Raw genomic sequence first — 15,062 nt, 5'->3', positions numbered from 1 at the left:
TTTATTTCCTGAAAGGCTGATGAACCCACAACTGAACTCTGAATGTCACGCTTATAAAAACTGCTCAAACATCTCAGTAAAAACATTTGAGTGAAGTAAAGTATGCATTTTGTAGTCCAATTTCTGGATATTGTAGTTTTTATAAGGCAGACATCCACTGTGTAGTTCAAACACCAAACCTCTCATTTATTCTCCTTTAGCTTGAGATGTTGCCATTGAGATCATGCATTAGGAAAGTGATGAAGAAAAGCACATCAGCACTGAAATCTTTCATTAAGAAGATTCATTGAATGGTTGAAATAAAAACACAGAAGAAGAATCCAAAACAAATTTATTAGAATACAAAAAGTGTATGTATGTGTGTCACAGCAGGGCACTCTTTGCGTATGAAAGCAGACATAACGATTGGTCAAATGATGCTTGTAGCTCCGCCCAACCTTTCTCCAACCGGGACAAGAGGTGGTTCAAAGCTTCCATGGCGGTGGCGTCCTGTGATAAAGAGCGAAGATGGAGCTAAAAAAAACAAAACAAAAAAAGTTAGCAGGAAATCGTGAAGAGACTTCCACAATAAAAGATGGCACAGTTGACGAGTGTGTTCTGATTGGCTAACCTTTAGGAAGAGCGCCAGGTAAGCGTGGGCCAGGTCAAAGTCCCGCCCACTGGCCAACATGCTGTCAATCATCTGAATGAACACTAGCAGGAGCTCTCTGGCTCCACCCCCCTCTGGAGCCAGAGAGTTGAGCTCAACAGAGAGCGCTGCTGGCCCACAATCCTTCAGGAGACGCAGCGGCTGATCAACTGCAGAGAGAGTATTGATCTCTGATCAGAACTCAGGTTTGTGTTTCAAACTTTGATGAAAACCATCTATTTATACTCTGATAAAATACAAAAGTATAATGTTACGGACAATATCAGATATGGACTAAAAACCACAAAAACGTCTTAATCAATCACTGGATAATTGACTCAGTTACTGTCATTACAGACTCTCCTCAGGTATAAAAAAATTAAGCTGTTTTCTTTCTTTATCGTTAATTTTGTTTTTCTGTCAGCTCAGTAATCAGCTTTTATTTTGAAATTCCGATTAAATACCAGCTTTAGATTTTAGTATTAAAAAAATAAAAGCATGAAGGTGAGCCAATCCTGTCCCAACTCACATGATCCCGTGGTCAGAGCTGACTCCAGAGTGCAGATGAACTCTGACCTCTGAGAGAGCACGCCCCAGTTCAGCACCTTAGACTGAGACACAGGAAACACGACTTTATTTACACATGATTAAAGTGCACATCCTCAGTTTGGACTAAAACATACTCGGGTCCCGATGTGAGCGGGTCCCAGGCATATGTTACCTGTGTTTCGTGCTCGGTTTGTGTTTGCGTCGCAAATCGAGGCGTGAGTCCGGGAACTGTCGGCAGGAAGAAGGGAGCAGCAGCTGGAGCAGCAGGGGCCGCCACGGGTTTATTCCTTTTCTACAAACACCAAATCACACAGGTGAGAGGTTGTTACATGATCAGTACTCAATCCTTAGAGACCATCAGCTGATTTGTGATCATGTAAAGAATTAATCTGTTCATGAGCTGACTCATCACACTCCCAGGTGAAGCTGGTATGTGGAAGAATCAACAGTATGTGCTGCAGGGAGGTTTTAAAAAGAAGCAGACTGAACATGAAAAAAACAAAACATAAATATTTGATTTAATAAATACAAAGATGGGACTGGGAATCAATCACAGTCAGGTTTGTTCCTTTTTCACAGGATTATGATGTTGTTTTTATTTTTGGCAACAACCCAAGTGAAAAAGTGATCATTTCACTTCACGTTTTAACTGCTATCACTGGTTCTTATATTTTGTCCTCCCCACTAAAATGATTTTGAAATCAAGGACCACAGCTGCTCACAGTGTTCCTAATAAAGTGACAGTTCCTCACCTTGATTTCATCGAGGTGCAGCAGACTCTTCCACCGAGACTCTGGCAGCAGAGACAAAGTTACAAGCTCCGCCCCCAGTTGTTCAGCTGACTGATAGACATCCTCCTCCTCCTCCTCCTCAGAATTCACCTCCTGTTCTGTCTCCTCCACCGTGACGCCCGGTAAAGTCTCCACAACTGGTTGGTAGTCAGCTGGGAGGGGGCGGAGCCCCACAGGCCCACACAGGCTCTTATTGGTCCTAAAGGAGGACAACTGCACTGTGACTGGCTGATAATGGACTTTCATATGACCAATTGTGAATGAGAAAAAAAGCCCCTGATTGGTTGCTGTAGCAAAGGCTGCATTGTGATTAGTTCATACCAGAGGTAGAGGCCCAGACTGTCAACGTGAGTTGTTGCAAGGAAGTCACCTGTCGGGGACAAGGACACACTCACTGGCGCCGTGGCAACCAGGAAACAGTCGACTAGACTGAGGATAGAAGAAAATGATAGATCTGATGATCAGCTAATGTCTCTGATTAGTTGTCCCAGTCACTCATTAAAATTTTCAGTCTTACCTTCCAGAGGGGAGGTCCCAGACACGGATGGTACAGTCCATTGCCACAGTAACCAGCCATCGGCCATCAGGGCTGAATGTCTGAGGAATAAAAACATTTAGCTTCCTGTTAGCATACTGTGTGACGTAGTGTATGTATGCTAACACCTTCATCCAACCCACCATGTCGTTGATGTTGCCGTGGTGACCTGCAAATTTCCTAACGACTCTTCTGGTTTCTATGTCGACAACCACCAGAGTGAAGTCATCCAGTGCTAATGCTAGCATCCCACTAACAGAGAAACAGAGTGAGCAGTGTTAGGGAATGCTAATTGTTAGCATTCACTGCAGCTAATCATGCAGTTTATTAGCATCATGCTAGCTCCTAGCTACCTTTCCCTGTGTAGCTTCATGCTAGCCGGCGCAGCATTTAGTTTCATCTCTTCTTCCAGCTTCTTCGATTTGAAGCGCCAGAATTTCAGCAGCCAATCAGAGCCTGTGGTAAGGGTCAGCTGGTTCAGGGTATCCGTGGCGATGCCTCGCACCACACCATTGTGAGCTGGAGGAGCAAGACACAGGGGTTAACCTGTTACTACAGGAATTTCTGAGCTTCCTGCTCGAAAATGACACCCAAGTTCACATTTTAATCCAGAAAATCATTAATCAACATGTAAACATCATCGGTGGAAAGATTTATGCTTCTGAAGCCAAAAAGTGCAAAATGACAGCACTATTCAGGCGTTGTGCAATTATTGACGAGGTCTCTGAGAGCTAACAAGCCATTGTTTACAGTGTTACATGAAGTGGGGTTGGTTTGGGGCTCCATTGTTTGTGCTTAGTGGACTTTTTAGCAAATACGCAACTGCTCTTTTAATCATCGCTTGTTTTCGCTGTGTTTGGTAGTTGTAGAAATGATTTATATGAGCATTTAGCTGAGATTCTAAGATTTCTGTGTATACATTTTCATATTTGCATAAAAGGCTCGATAGCATGACAGATTAAACTGCAGTTACCGGGGGCTTTGGGTTAATAAAATGAGACAGTGCTGCAATCACAGGAAAAAGGTGAACACACCTTTCTCATCGTCACCGTAGCAACCCCGATGCAGTCCGGACTGCAGGTTGTAGACGTCCACGCGGCCACAAGATGACCCAATTACAACAAAGTTACCACAGGAAGTGATGTCAACAGCCTGGGAGCAGAAACAGGAAGTCATGTGACCCTCAGAGCCATCCAGGAGAGGAGCTTAGAGAAACACAGGTTTAAAGATGCTATTACCGTAGCAATGGCACCCCTCCGTGAGCCTGGTGGTTGCAGATGGTGCGCTCCCATCGTGCACCTCTGGTAGTTCCATGTGGTTGTTGCTAGGCGATCACGATGACATGCGACGATGCCGTCCCAGTCTGACTGACGAGTGACAGCTGTGAACAGAAAAAGGACAGTGTCAGCTTTAAGGGAACGTTTTCTGTATGGACTTCTGCACAGCTTGTCATAGTGCTCACAGGAGGAGAACGCTGTGATGGCAGGAAGTCGCAGTTCCTCATACGTCAGTCCTTTCTTCTTCTTCTTTTCCTTTTTTTTGTTAACAGAGCCTAAAAGAAATAAATATAAACCATACTCAATTAAAAAAAAGAAGATTTTTATTAAAGCAGCAGCATTTAGTGTCCAACATGAAACTGCAGTGGGTGAAGTCAGGAGGATGTTCTTAGCCAATAAAGGAAATAGGTCGAACAGTAAGAGTTCAGTTTTCTGTGTCATAATTTTTGTGTTATTGTTATCGAGAGGCTGCCGACAGACACACTGAGTCTGAGAAAGCGACTCTAAAATGTCACATTTTTTGAACAGAGTCTGATGGGAGGGCTGAGCTTACCATGACCCAGGTTCTTGTTGAAGCGCTCGTGGACGGTGGAGAAAGACTGCAGTGTCCCATCCTGACCTGCAGGGCGGGCAAAAGCAACACAAAACATAAATATAAAGAAGTTAAAAAAATATCAGAAAATATAAACAGCGGGTTCAAAACAGGAGGACACAGAAAAAATAAAAATGGCACAATAAATAAAGAAATATGTATACTATCATCTGATCTTACCTGCACTTAGGATGTTTTTTCCGTCATTGCCATGGTGATGAATGGTGGTGGGCGGGGCGCTGTGTCCCTGACGGATCCTCAACAGTCTGGCTCCGCCTCCTTCCTGATCAAAAATCCACACCTGAGGGGGGAAAAGGTTTTCTACTGTTTTATATTTTGTTGTAATTATTTAATTGAGAATGTTGCTTTTCATTATTTTCTTTATAATATAAGTTATTTTTTATATTTTCCTCAATGTCTGACTTTTGTTGGGAGTTTTTTTTTTTTGCTTTGTTTTTATTATTACTGCAGTTCTTGTTTATACTTCTTTTTTTGTTTATTGATCTCTGGTTTTAACCCTCTGGTCAAGATGCAGTGACTCAGAGTCTCAGTTTCAGCTTGTGTCGAATGCACAGACTTCAAACTATATACCAGTTTTTAAATCATGTTGATAGGCCACATAAAACTAGAGTTATCATAAAAAATAAAAGCAATGTTTTTTTCAAACAGTGGTGTTTACAGCGGGAAGAAATGGTAAAAACAGTGTTTTCTATGGACAGCGTTAGCAAACACTCTCCGCTTGGGAGTAAAAAAAGAAAAAAAACACCCCTTCCCTGTCTATTGGTGTTAAAGTTTACCATGTCAACCAATCAAAAAAAATTCTATGGCAACATGTGACATTTGGTTGTTTAGGAAGAGGGGGAAGTTTTAGGAGCGACACCGGCGAGAGAGAGAGAGAGCGAAAGAAAGAGAGAGAGCGAGTTTTGATACGTGAGAGATTTGTGACATTTAGCGTGTTTGGAGGCTGTAGTTAGTGTGTAGTGTAGTCATTGTTTTGTTTTTTGTGTCAGTTATACTGCTCAATGTCACAGTTGGTGCAAAAAAGCCACCAAAGGCAGAATGTATTGTTAACTCTGTCTCCAGCTAAAAAACAGGAGGGCTGATCCACCTCCTGCTGTCAGACCTGCAGGGTTTATGCCTGTGGTGTTCTCCTCGGTCTTATAGTGGACAGAAACTATCTTTTGGAGTAAACAATTTGTGTCCCTTCTTATTTGATGCAAAACACCTGATTGTTCCTTAAATAGTTTTAAATGGTTATTTAAAAACAAACAAACAAACAACAAAAAAAAAAACACCTGAGGCCTTGGCTGCATTTTTAGTTAAATAGTACTATATAACTTTGTTGTTTGCAAAACTTGTGCAATGTACAGTTTGTATTTGCATTTCAAGTTAAACATGTTTGTGGCTTTTACAGTAAAAATTATAACTTTTTTCTACTCGGATTTTATGTTTTTTGTCTCAATTTAGATCAACTGTGTTAATACAGTGTGTCAAAATGAAAAAATAACTCTACAATCTGATACCAACTGATACCAAACAAGGCAAGATGAACAGTTTTTAAAGGTGAAATATGGAGAGAAAATGAAAAGTAGCCAAAATTGGCCAATTATACCCTGGACCCCAGAGGGTTATTCATCGTAGTCTCTGATTTTAGTTAGATTTAGTTATTATTTAGTTATATGTAGTTAATTTTAAAAGTTGTATTTTTGTTGTTTTTAAATGGAATCACTTTATTCAGGGTTCATGCGCCTTTTTCAGGATCAAATTCAAGCACTTTTTAAGCACTTTCAACTAGGGCTGCTCAATCGAATTTTAATCTAAATTACGATCTGGGCTTTCAACGATCATTAAAAGTGACTGAGCCGATTATTAGCCCCTCCCTCGTGCTTTACTCTCGCGCTGCTCCGTGTGGCAAATCGAGTGCACCTCTCTGCGTTTCGAACACGTGTCACAACAATTAAGAGGACCCAAGGGAAGCTCGGAAAGCTAAGCAGAAGTTATTTGGAGAGGAGAGTGACTGCCGCTGGTTGAAAAGAGAGGTAAAAAAACTTCAGTGGTGTGGAAACATTATGGGTTCGCGGAGTCAGACGTGGATCAAGTACACACAGTGTGTAAACTTTGCTACAGTGTCGTAGCTGCACCACAGAGCAACACTGCAAAGTTCACGAAACATAGATGTTTACATTTTTCATTTATGTTTTATATTGCAAACATTTGCACTGTTATCAGTATTTGCACACTATTTTATATTATTTTTTGACAATCTTTAAAGCCATTATTCAATACATTGTTATTGTTAAATAAATATCATCAAATAATCGAGATCTCAATTTCAGTGAAAATAATCGTGATTATCATTTTTGCCATAATCGAGCAGCCCTACTTTCAACGTCCCTTTTCAAGCTTTTTAAGCACATCCCCCCACCCCCCGTAAAAAACACCCCAAAAAAAACAAAAAACAAAAAAACAACTCGCATCACCTCAGTAAGACCATGTGAAAATTAAAACAAATCAGGGTGAACTTAAACACCTTTGTTCACCTTTTGTTAAGAGATAGTAAAAAAGCACCACACAAAAATACTGCAAAAGGAAACGGTTGCCTTATACACATAGTGTATAAACTCAAAATGCACATTTCACTTAAAAATTAAGATGTGAAAATGTGAACGAATCAGCTTGTTTGAGATGTTCTTCTCCTGTTGAAAAAACCCCCAAAAAGAAATAAATAAGTCTTCTCATCAGATATTGATGCTTCTTTCCTGTGTGACAGAAAATAGGAGACAGATGTTTGTTTGTTTTTTTAAGTTAATTCCCAATAAAACTGTTTTATTGCTAACTACATTGCTGTCTGTATTAATGCTGAAGTCCTAAATGATCATGAATCATGATCATGATGAATTTGTGCTAATAACATCATGTACAGTCAGACAGGCATGGAGAACAGCACTGACTGGGAGGCTTTGAACAAACATAGTTCAATTCAACATATCAGACTTTAAGAATGCACAAGTATCTACTTAAAATCTATTTAATTTATCATCCATGATATTATTTTGTACAGTTCCAATGTATTTTGTATCTCCCTTAAATAAACAGGCAGCCTGAAAGTATGAAATATTCATATACAAAAACACATAAATGTGTGTACTGTCTCAGGGGCTGGTGGTGTCCCACAGGCCTCAGTGTGAGCTTGCAGACATTTATAATGTTTAAGTAGTTTAATGTGTCGGTGCTGACGATAAACACATTTTGAATGAAAGCCGGGGAACTTTGGTAGCACAGAAACAAGTGGCTATTCTTTGTGACCATATGGATCAGTCCCTCATATTACCATTATTTCACCCAAAGGCACCAAGTTAATACTCAAAAAAGCTGCAGCAATACACACAAATATAAACAGTACTTGGTGACAACTTTGCTTTTAGCCTTTAACCCTCTGGGGTCTATTGGCCGTTTCTGACTACTTTTGATTTGGCCTCTATATTTCACCTTTAAAAACTGTTTATCCTGCCAATCTGTTATTTATTCATTTTGACATAATGTGTCAGCACAATTTATCTAAATTCAGACATATCAAGAAAACGCAGCTGAGTTTCCGCGGACATAAGGCGAGGTGGCCCGAGTTGGAGGAAAGACTCAAGCGGTGGATCATCGAGCAAAGAACGAGCGGGAGAAGCGTTTCGACGGTCACCATTCGACTAAAAGCAGTTTCACTTTCACTTTTTATGAAACGGTGCCATTTTTCCATCCGGACCAGGACTACGGTAGCGCAGCAACTTCCAGCGGATTATAAGGAAAAGCTGGCCATCTTCCGCTCCTACTGCAGCAAACACATCGCCGACAAACACATCCAGCCCAGCCACATCACAAACATGGACGAGGTCCCGCTCACTTTTGACATCCCGGTGAGTCACACTGTGGAGAAGAAGGGGACCAGCACGGTAGCGATACGCACAACGGGGCACGAAAAGTCTTCTTTTACTGTTGTGCTTGACTGCCATGCTAATGGACAGAAACTGCCGCCTATGGTGATTTTTAAGAGAAAGACTTTGCCTAAAGAGAAGTTTCCAGCAGGAATCATCATTAAGGCAAATGAAAAGGGCTGGATGGATGAGGAAATGATGAAAGAGTGGCTGAGGGAGGTGTATGTAAGGAGACCAGGTGGTTTTTTCCACGCATCACCATCGCTCTTAATCTGTGACTCTATGCGTGCCCATCTCACAGCCGATGTGAAAAAACTAATGAAACAAATGAACTGTGAGCTTGCTGTCATTCCGGGAGGCCTGACAAAGGAACTCCAACCGCTGGACATCGGTGTGAACCGCCCGTTCAAAGTAAGGCTGCGAGCGGCCTGGGAGCGATGGATGACCGGTGGAGACCACAGTTTCACTAAGAGTGGAAGGCAGCGCCGGGCGAGTTACGCCACAATTTGCGAATGGATTGTAGATGCTTGGGCTAACATGTCTGCTGGCACTGTTGTTCGAGCTTTCGCAAAAGCCGGCATCATTTCCGAGGAGCCGCACGGCACGGAAAGTGACTCTGACAGTGAAGAAAGTGAACCTGGCATGTTTGATGGAGATTTAGCGCAGCTGTTCAATTCAGACACAGAGGATGAGGACTTCGATGGGTTTGATTGATGATAAAAATGTGAGTACCAAACTTTGTTTTGCTCCTGCTTTATTTTTAAATACGCACACTTGTATGCTTGTGTGTTGTTGATGATGACGATTACTGGTAATAAAAATGTGAGTAAGGTACCGAACTCAGGTTTGCTCCCGCTTTATTTTTAAATACGCATACGGTACTTGTATGCGCCCTATGGTCCAGTGCGCCTTATGTGTGTGTTAAATACAGTAAGGGCACACATAACTGAGACTGCGCCTTTTAGCACAGTGCGCCTTATGGTCGTGAAAATACGGTAATTTAAAATACGAGTAGAAAGTGATATTTTTGACTGTAAAAACCACAGGCATGTTTAAGGAATCATTTTCATAACTTGTAATGCAAATTGAAATTGTACATTTTTTAAAAATATGCACAAGTTTTGCAAACAATGTCATATGGTACTATTTACCTAAAAACGCAGCCAAGGCTCAGACGTTATTCGTATAACCATTATAACTATTTACAGAACACTCAGGTGCTCTGCATCAAATAAGAAGGCACACAAATTATTTATGCAACTCCAAAAAATAGCGTGTGTCACTATAACACAGATGAGAACAGCACAGGGCAAACCTGCAGGTCTGACAGCAGGTGTGTCACTCAGCGTTTACACTGCAATCTGCCTTTGGTTGCTTTAAGGCAGCAACTGTGACGTTCACTAGTAGAACTGACACACAAAACAAAACAACAACTACACACTAACTACACACTAACTACACACTAACTTGAGACTCCAAACACGGAAAACGTCACAAATCTCTCACGTATCAAAACTCTCTCTCTCTTTTTTGCTCACTCGTGCTCTCTCACTTCCCCCTCTTCCCAAGCAACCAGATGCCACATGTTGCCATATCATTTTTTGATTGGTCGACATGGTACATTTTTCCACCAATAGGGAAGAAGTGTTTTTTCTTTTTTCACTCACGAGCAAAGCGTGTTTGCTAGCACTCTCCATAGAAAACGCCGTTTATACCGTTTCCTCCCAGAGTAAACGCCACTGTTTTATTCAAAACACATCGGTTTTACGTGGCCTATCAACACAGTTTAAACACTGGTATATAGTTTGAAGTCCGCATGTTCGACCCAAGTTGAAATGGAGACTCTGGGTCCGTCGACCCCAGAGGGTTGATCAGAAAGCCTTAAGTTAGCTAGTTATGCATCGGGCTAATGTTTAAAGCTTTCACTTGAGTAAATTAACACTGCTAACTAACGTTAGCTAAGTTCACAGCATATTCCATAATAGCGCTGCCATACTGCATCACACTCAGTTCATTTCAATCATTTCTCCAGTGAGTTTGATAGCAAAATAATAATCATAATTTTAAAAAATGGGGCGACCGTGGCTCAGGGGGTTGGGAATCGCATCTGTAACCGGAAGGTCGCCGGTTCGATCCCCGTGCTCTCTGTCCTGGTCGTTGTGTCCTTGGGCAAGACACTTTACCCTACTTGCCTACTGGTGTTGGCCAGAGGGGCCGATGGCGCGATATGGCAGCCTCGCTTCTGTCAGTCTGCCCCAGGGCTGTGGCTACAACTGTAGCTGCCTCCACCAGTGTATGAATGTGAGAGTGAATGAATAGTGGTATTGTAAAGCGCTTTGGGTGCCTAGAAAAGCGCTATATAAATCCAATCCATTATTATTATTATCATTATTATTATTATCATTAAAATAGCGTGTGTAACGTACGCATACTGGAAAATTATTTACTAGAACTCACCTATCATGCGACTGTCGTTTTCCATCAAACACTCATTAAAACAGCAACCTGCAGGTATGTTAGCGCACTCATCCTCGACTGACCGAGGGAGGGGCGGGGTCACACGTTGAAACAGATGCAAGGCAGCCCAGGCGGGGAAATTTTGCTTTTACATTTTGCGACTCATTTTATTTCTCTATCTAATAAGAAAACTATTCAATCAGATAGTTGTTTGTGGTGAATGAAATACAGTTACACTTTCAAGCACTTTTAAGCACCACATCTGAAATGCAAGCATTTTCAAGGATTTCAAGCACCCGTACAAACCCTGTTTATTCTTGTAGTTTCATATTCTATTTTGTTTTTACACTTTTAGCTGTTTTAATTTTATTTGCTGTCGTGGTTTTTGTTGTTTGTTAGTGGGATTGTGTTTTTTAAATTTTTCTTTAATATTTAAAAATAAAGTTAAACATTAGAAAGTTATCAAAGGGTTTTCATAAATCTCTCTCGCTTGTTTTGTTTTTTACCTTGATGGCGTTGTCGGCGCCGTTGGTAACCAATATCGGCTCTCCTTGCAGGAACGTTGCCCCGGCGATGGACGTTCTGTGGGCGTGTCTGTGCTGAGTGACGAGCTGGTGACGTTCTAAATCCCAGAATGCAATGTGGCCCTGAGGACTGCCGGACGCCACAATGGGAGGGCCGTCTGACAGACAGAGGTAAAGATACGGTGAATACGTGAAGAGAGACGGAGCCAATGGCAGCGAGCGCCACGGGCATGACATCATCACGTGTACCTGTTCTGAAAGAGAGCGATGTGATTGGTCCCCAGTCCTGCGTGAAGCTCATCAATGTCTCGTCCAGTCGGATGTTGTGAATAATGATGCGACCTGTTGCGGTGCCAACACCAACCACATCCACCGCAGGACTCTGGAAAGTTAAGTGTTCATTTACAAATCTTTCAAAGTAAAAGAATCAGGTGTGTATTTACTTCCAACAATAAAAGTCTGTGAAGTTCCTGACCTGCTGCAGAACTGTGACTCCTGCCGACCAGCCAGCGAACGTGAAGAGCAGCTTACTGAGGATCAAACAACTTTATTAACACCTCATCACTTTAACATTAACACTGACGCAGGAATATGGATACAGATGTAGCTTACAGTATTAACATCAACAATTTAAATATTTATTTAAAACACATGTACGTGTGTCACTTTTTATAAAAGAATAAAAAACTTTTACGATTTTAAAATAATTTATTTTTGACAGCATGCTGCAGCAGAAGATACTTTTGTAAGAGACTAAGGCCCACAAGCTGAGACAGTCGAGGCTCCTTTGAACATGCTGATGGTAGTTGTGTCATTGTTGTGTCATTGGTGTTTGTATGCAGTTTGCACGTTTTACACAGTGACCATCACAGAGACATGGAAGAAAACCTAAAATCAGACAGACTCTCGGGGGATTTCTGAATGTGTGTTTCTGTCAGTGTTCAGAGTCGAGCGCTACACCCTCACCTGGTCTTGATGTTCCAGAGCTGCAGTGCACCCTGGGAGCTCCCCAGGAGCACCTTGTTCAGGTAGGTGCTCGGGTGCATCATGGCCAATACGTCAAAGGTTGATGGGTCAAAGTGCAGCCGCAGGTACACCTCTGAGAGGCAGAGAGAGTGAGGCATGATGGGTAAGAGCACATGTATGCTACAGCAGGTGAGTGCAGGGCAAGCCACACCACTTCAGACTCACCCCCACTCTGGACATCCCACACGATGACATCACCGCCGCTGTCAGCAGAGATCAGCTGATCACCCAGAGGCAGCAGCAGGCGCACTTCCTGTTCATGACCGTTGTAATGCATCACCACCTGTACGGAGAGCAAACTACTGGTTCATTTTTATTTTCTGCTCGTTTTTATTATTTAATTTTATTATTTAATTTTAATTTATCTGACCATAAAGAAAAAAATTATTCAAATAGAAATAAAACAGATTTTTTAAATTAGTTATTTAAATAACATTTAATATTTTGTTTTCTAATTTGAATTTCAGAAAAGCAAAAGCACCAAACATTATAAATATTTGATTGTTTTTATGTTTGAAAATTAAATAATTTGTTTAACTAAAAAAAAAAAAAAAGTAAAAGTCAGAATTTAAAATTAAGAAAAAAAAAAGATAATGTTTGGTTACAGTTTTGGTACCTCTTTGTTCCTGGCAAAGGCGCTGATGAGCCGTCCGGTGGCGGCGAACACCAACATCCTGTCGGCTGCCAAACAGGTGATTTCATCTGGTAGGCTGTTACCTGGACAACAACATCACAATTTGATTACAGTACATCACAACAGAGCAGCCAATCAGAGAGAAATAAAATAAAATAAAAATCTAAGTACTCACTGACAGCAACGATCCCCAACCTGTTCACCTGCAGGAGACCAATACAGATCATCAATAATCAACAGATATCAGCCACAGCATTCAGGTTATTTTCAGAGTAACAGGCGCTCAGGATGGACTCCACACAGGAAACTGATCAGAAATCTGCAAATAAAACAATACTCCTGATGGTATCAATAAAACCTTCATCGCTGATCCTCTTTGTATGTCTCAGTCATAACAAGATTATCATATCACTGAAGGATAACTCTTTACAAACCACCCTGATTAAACCTGGGTCTTAAAATGTGTTCAGGCTGCAGGTGCACTTTAAAAAACCTACCAGCAATCCACCAATCAGAGCATAGATCAGTAATGAGTATAAACAGAGGGAGCTCAGACGCTCAGATGAGGATCAACATCTTATGATGAACATGGTTATGAAGCTCATTTAATACCAAGCTGGTTTCTTGAACATGCCAGTGCATTCACGGCACTCTAGTAAGCTCCAGAGTCACCAGATCTTAATCCCTCTCAGCACCTTTGGGACGTGCTGAGACATCTGTATCATGGATGCAGATGACACATCTGCAGCAGCTGAGTGATGACATCATGTCAACATGAACCAAAATATTTTAAAGCAGGAGGCCCATCCCGGTACCAGCAAAGTGCGCCTAATAAAGTGGGCGGTGAGTGGACATAACGTCATAACCTAAAGTAAAGCCACCGTAACCCCGTGTGTGTTTATAAGCGGTTATAAAGTCTCGGCCTTTCCCCGTCCGGCAGGCGGTCTTAGTAAGGTTTACACTGAGTGTGAGACTGTGTGTGAGCACGTGCGGCTGTTCTTACGTTGAACGTGTGGAAGCTCCGGCCGACCGCCGTCACCACATAGGACTCCCGGTGCTTCAAGTGGTACCGGAGCGCGTGCGGCACGTGGTTGGAATAAAGTCCCAGGACCCGGAAACCGGAGAACAAAGAGCTGCCGCCGGCCGGCATGTCCGCTCACCGGAGAACAGCACACCTAAGAGAGCACCGAACAGACAGGGAGACACAGGTAAACAGCACGCACCGCGAGGAGCCGCAGAGAAAACACACACGAAGGAGCCACGAGGAATCAAGTCCGGCAGGAAACACATTCCGCCGGCTCAGCAAGGTTCCGCTTCGGCTCAGTGCCGCCACCTGCTGGACGGAAACAGGACAGAACCGTGAGTCGGAACAGGATGAGAAATAAAACTTTGCAATATTCTGCCTGGTTTTCCTGGTTTTCTGCCGAAGGAGCTCAAACTGTGAAGGAGCTTCAGATTTAAACAATACAGAAAAGAGTTCTCTGCATAATGTGATGATCTTACATTAGAGCTGAGGCGCATTAGAAACTGAACTGGTTTCATTTTTGAGTTATATCTAATCTAGATGTATACTCGTTTCTCCTGAGTGAAGTCAGTTCATATTAAAATGTAGCATTTATTTAAAACATTTAATTTATTCTTTGAAATAATCTGATTGATATTTTTTCTCTGTGTGAGGCTGGTTTTATTCTGGGTCCATTTTGGAGGTGACATCAGTGTTTCAACCATGTTTGCTTTCATCCTTCCACTTTGTGTCACTTATCCAGGTTACCAGGACAACATAAACCAAATGCATCAACTTAATCATTATCAGAATCAGAATCAGAATACTTTATTGATCCCTGGGGGAAATTATTTTTTGTTACAGTGCTCCATTTTAAACCAACATTAATCAGAATCAGAATCAGAATGGGTTTATTGCCAGATGTTGAGGTTTACAACATTAGGAAATTGCTTGCTAAGACAAGACAGACAATACGCTAACTAAGAATAGTACAATATATACATATATATACATACATACATACATACATAAGTCACTTATAAATAAATATTTGGAAAAGAAACATGTGTAGCTGTAGCAGCAAACAGTGTGTTAAGTGGATGCGTTGTACAGGGAGATGGCC

General features: G+C 41.7%; 1 protein-coding gene across 1 annotated transcript; it reads right to left on the bottom strand.

Moving 5' to 3' along the window:
- Positions 1–314: 314 nt before the first annotated feature.
- wdr36 (WD repeat domain 36) lies at positions 315–14,288 on the bottom strand. Its single transcript, XM_026174617.1, has 22 exons — positions 13,940–14,288; positions 13,112–13,139; positions 12,919–13,019; positions 12,468–12,585; positions 12,243–12,375; positions 11,752–11,806; positions 11,526–11,658; positions 11,259–11,434; positions 4,553–4,673; positions 4,334–4,399; positions 3,966–4,055; positions 3,742–3,884; positions 3,538–3,655; positions 2,857–3,022; positions 2,647–2,755; positions 2,486–2,565; positions 2,290–2,397; positions 1,930–2,167; positions 1,350–1,469; positions 1,158–1,239; positions 611–798; positions 315–513 (listed from the first exon to the last, which is right to left on the bottom strand). The coding sequence occupies exons 1-22, from the start codon at positions 14,084–14,086 to the stop codon at positions 364–366; spliced, it is 2,670 nt and encodes an 889-aa protein (XP_026030402.1). The 5' UTR covers positions 14,087–14,288; the 3' UTR covers positions 315–363.
- Between the last annotated feature and the right edge of the window lie 774 nt (positions 14,289–15,062).

This window comes from Astatotilapia calliptera, chromosome 7 (assembly GCF_900246225.1).
Source record: "Astatotilapia calliptera chromosome 7, fAstCal1.2, whole genome shotgun sequence".
In the NCBI taxonomy this organism is placed as follows: Eukaryota; Metazoa; Chordata; class Actinopteri; order Cichliformes; family Cichlidae; genus Astatotilapia; species Astatotilapia calliptera.
Note: the sequence above shows the minus strand (reverse complement) of the source record. Positions and strands in the feature narration are given on the sequence as shown.

Bases quoted from the DNA above. Each gene is read 5' to 3' on its own strand.
- wdr36 (XM_026174617.1), bottom strand. From the start codon at position 14,086: ATGCCGGCCGGCGGCAGCTCTTTGTTCTCCGGTTTCCGGGTCCTGGGA. The intron at 12,376-12,467 runs GTGAGTCTGAAG...TCTGCCTCTCAG, and splicing joins GTGGGATGTCCAGAGTGGGG to AGGTGTACCTGCGGCTGCAC. The intron at 3,023-3,537 runs GTGTGTTCACCT...TTGCTCCTCCAG, and splicing joins CTACGGTGACGATGAGAAAG to CTCACAATGGTGTGGTGCGA.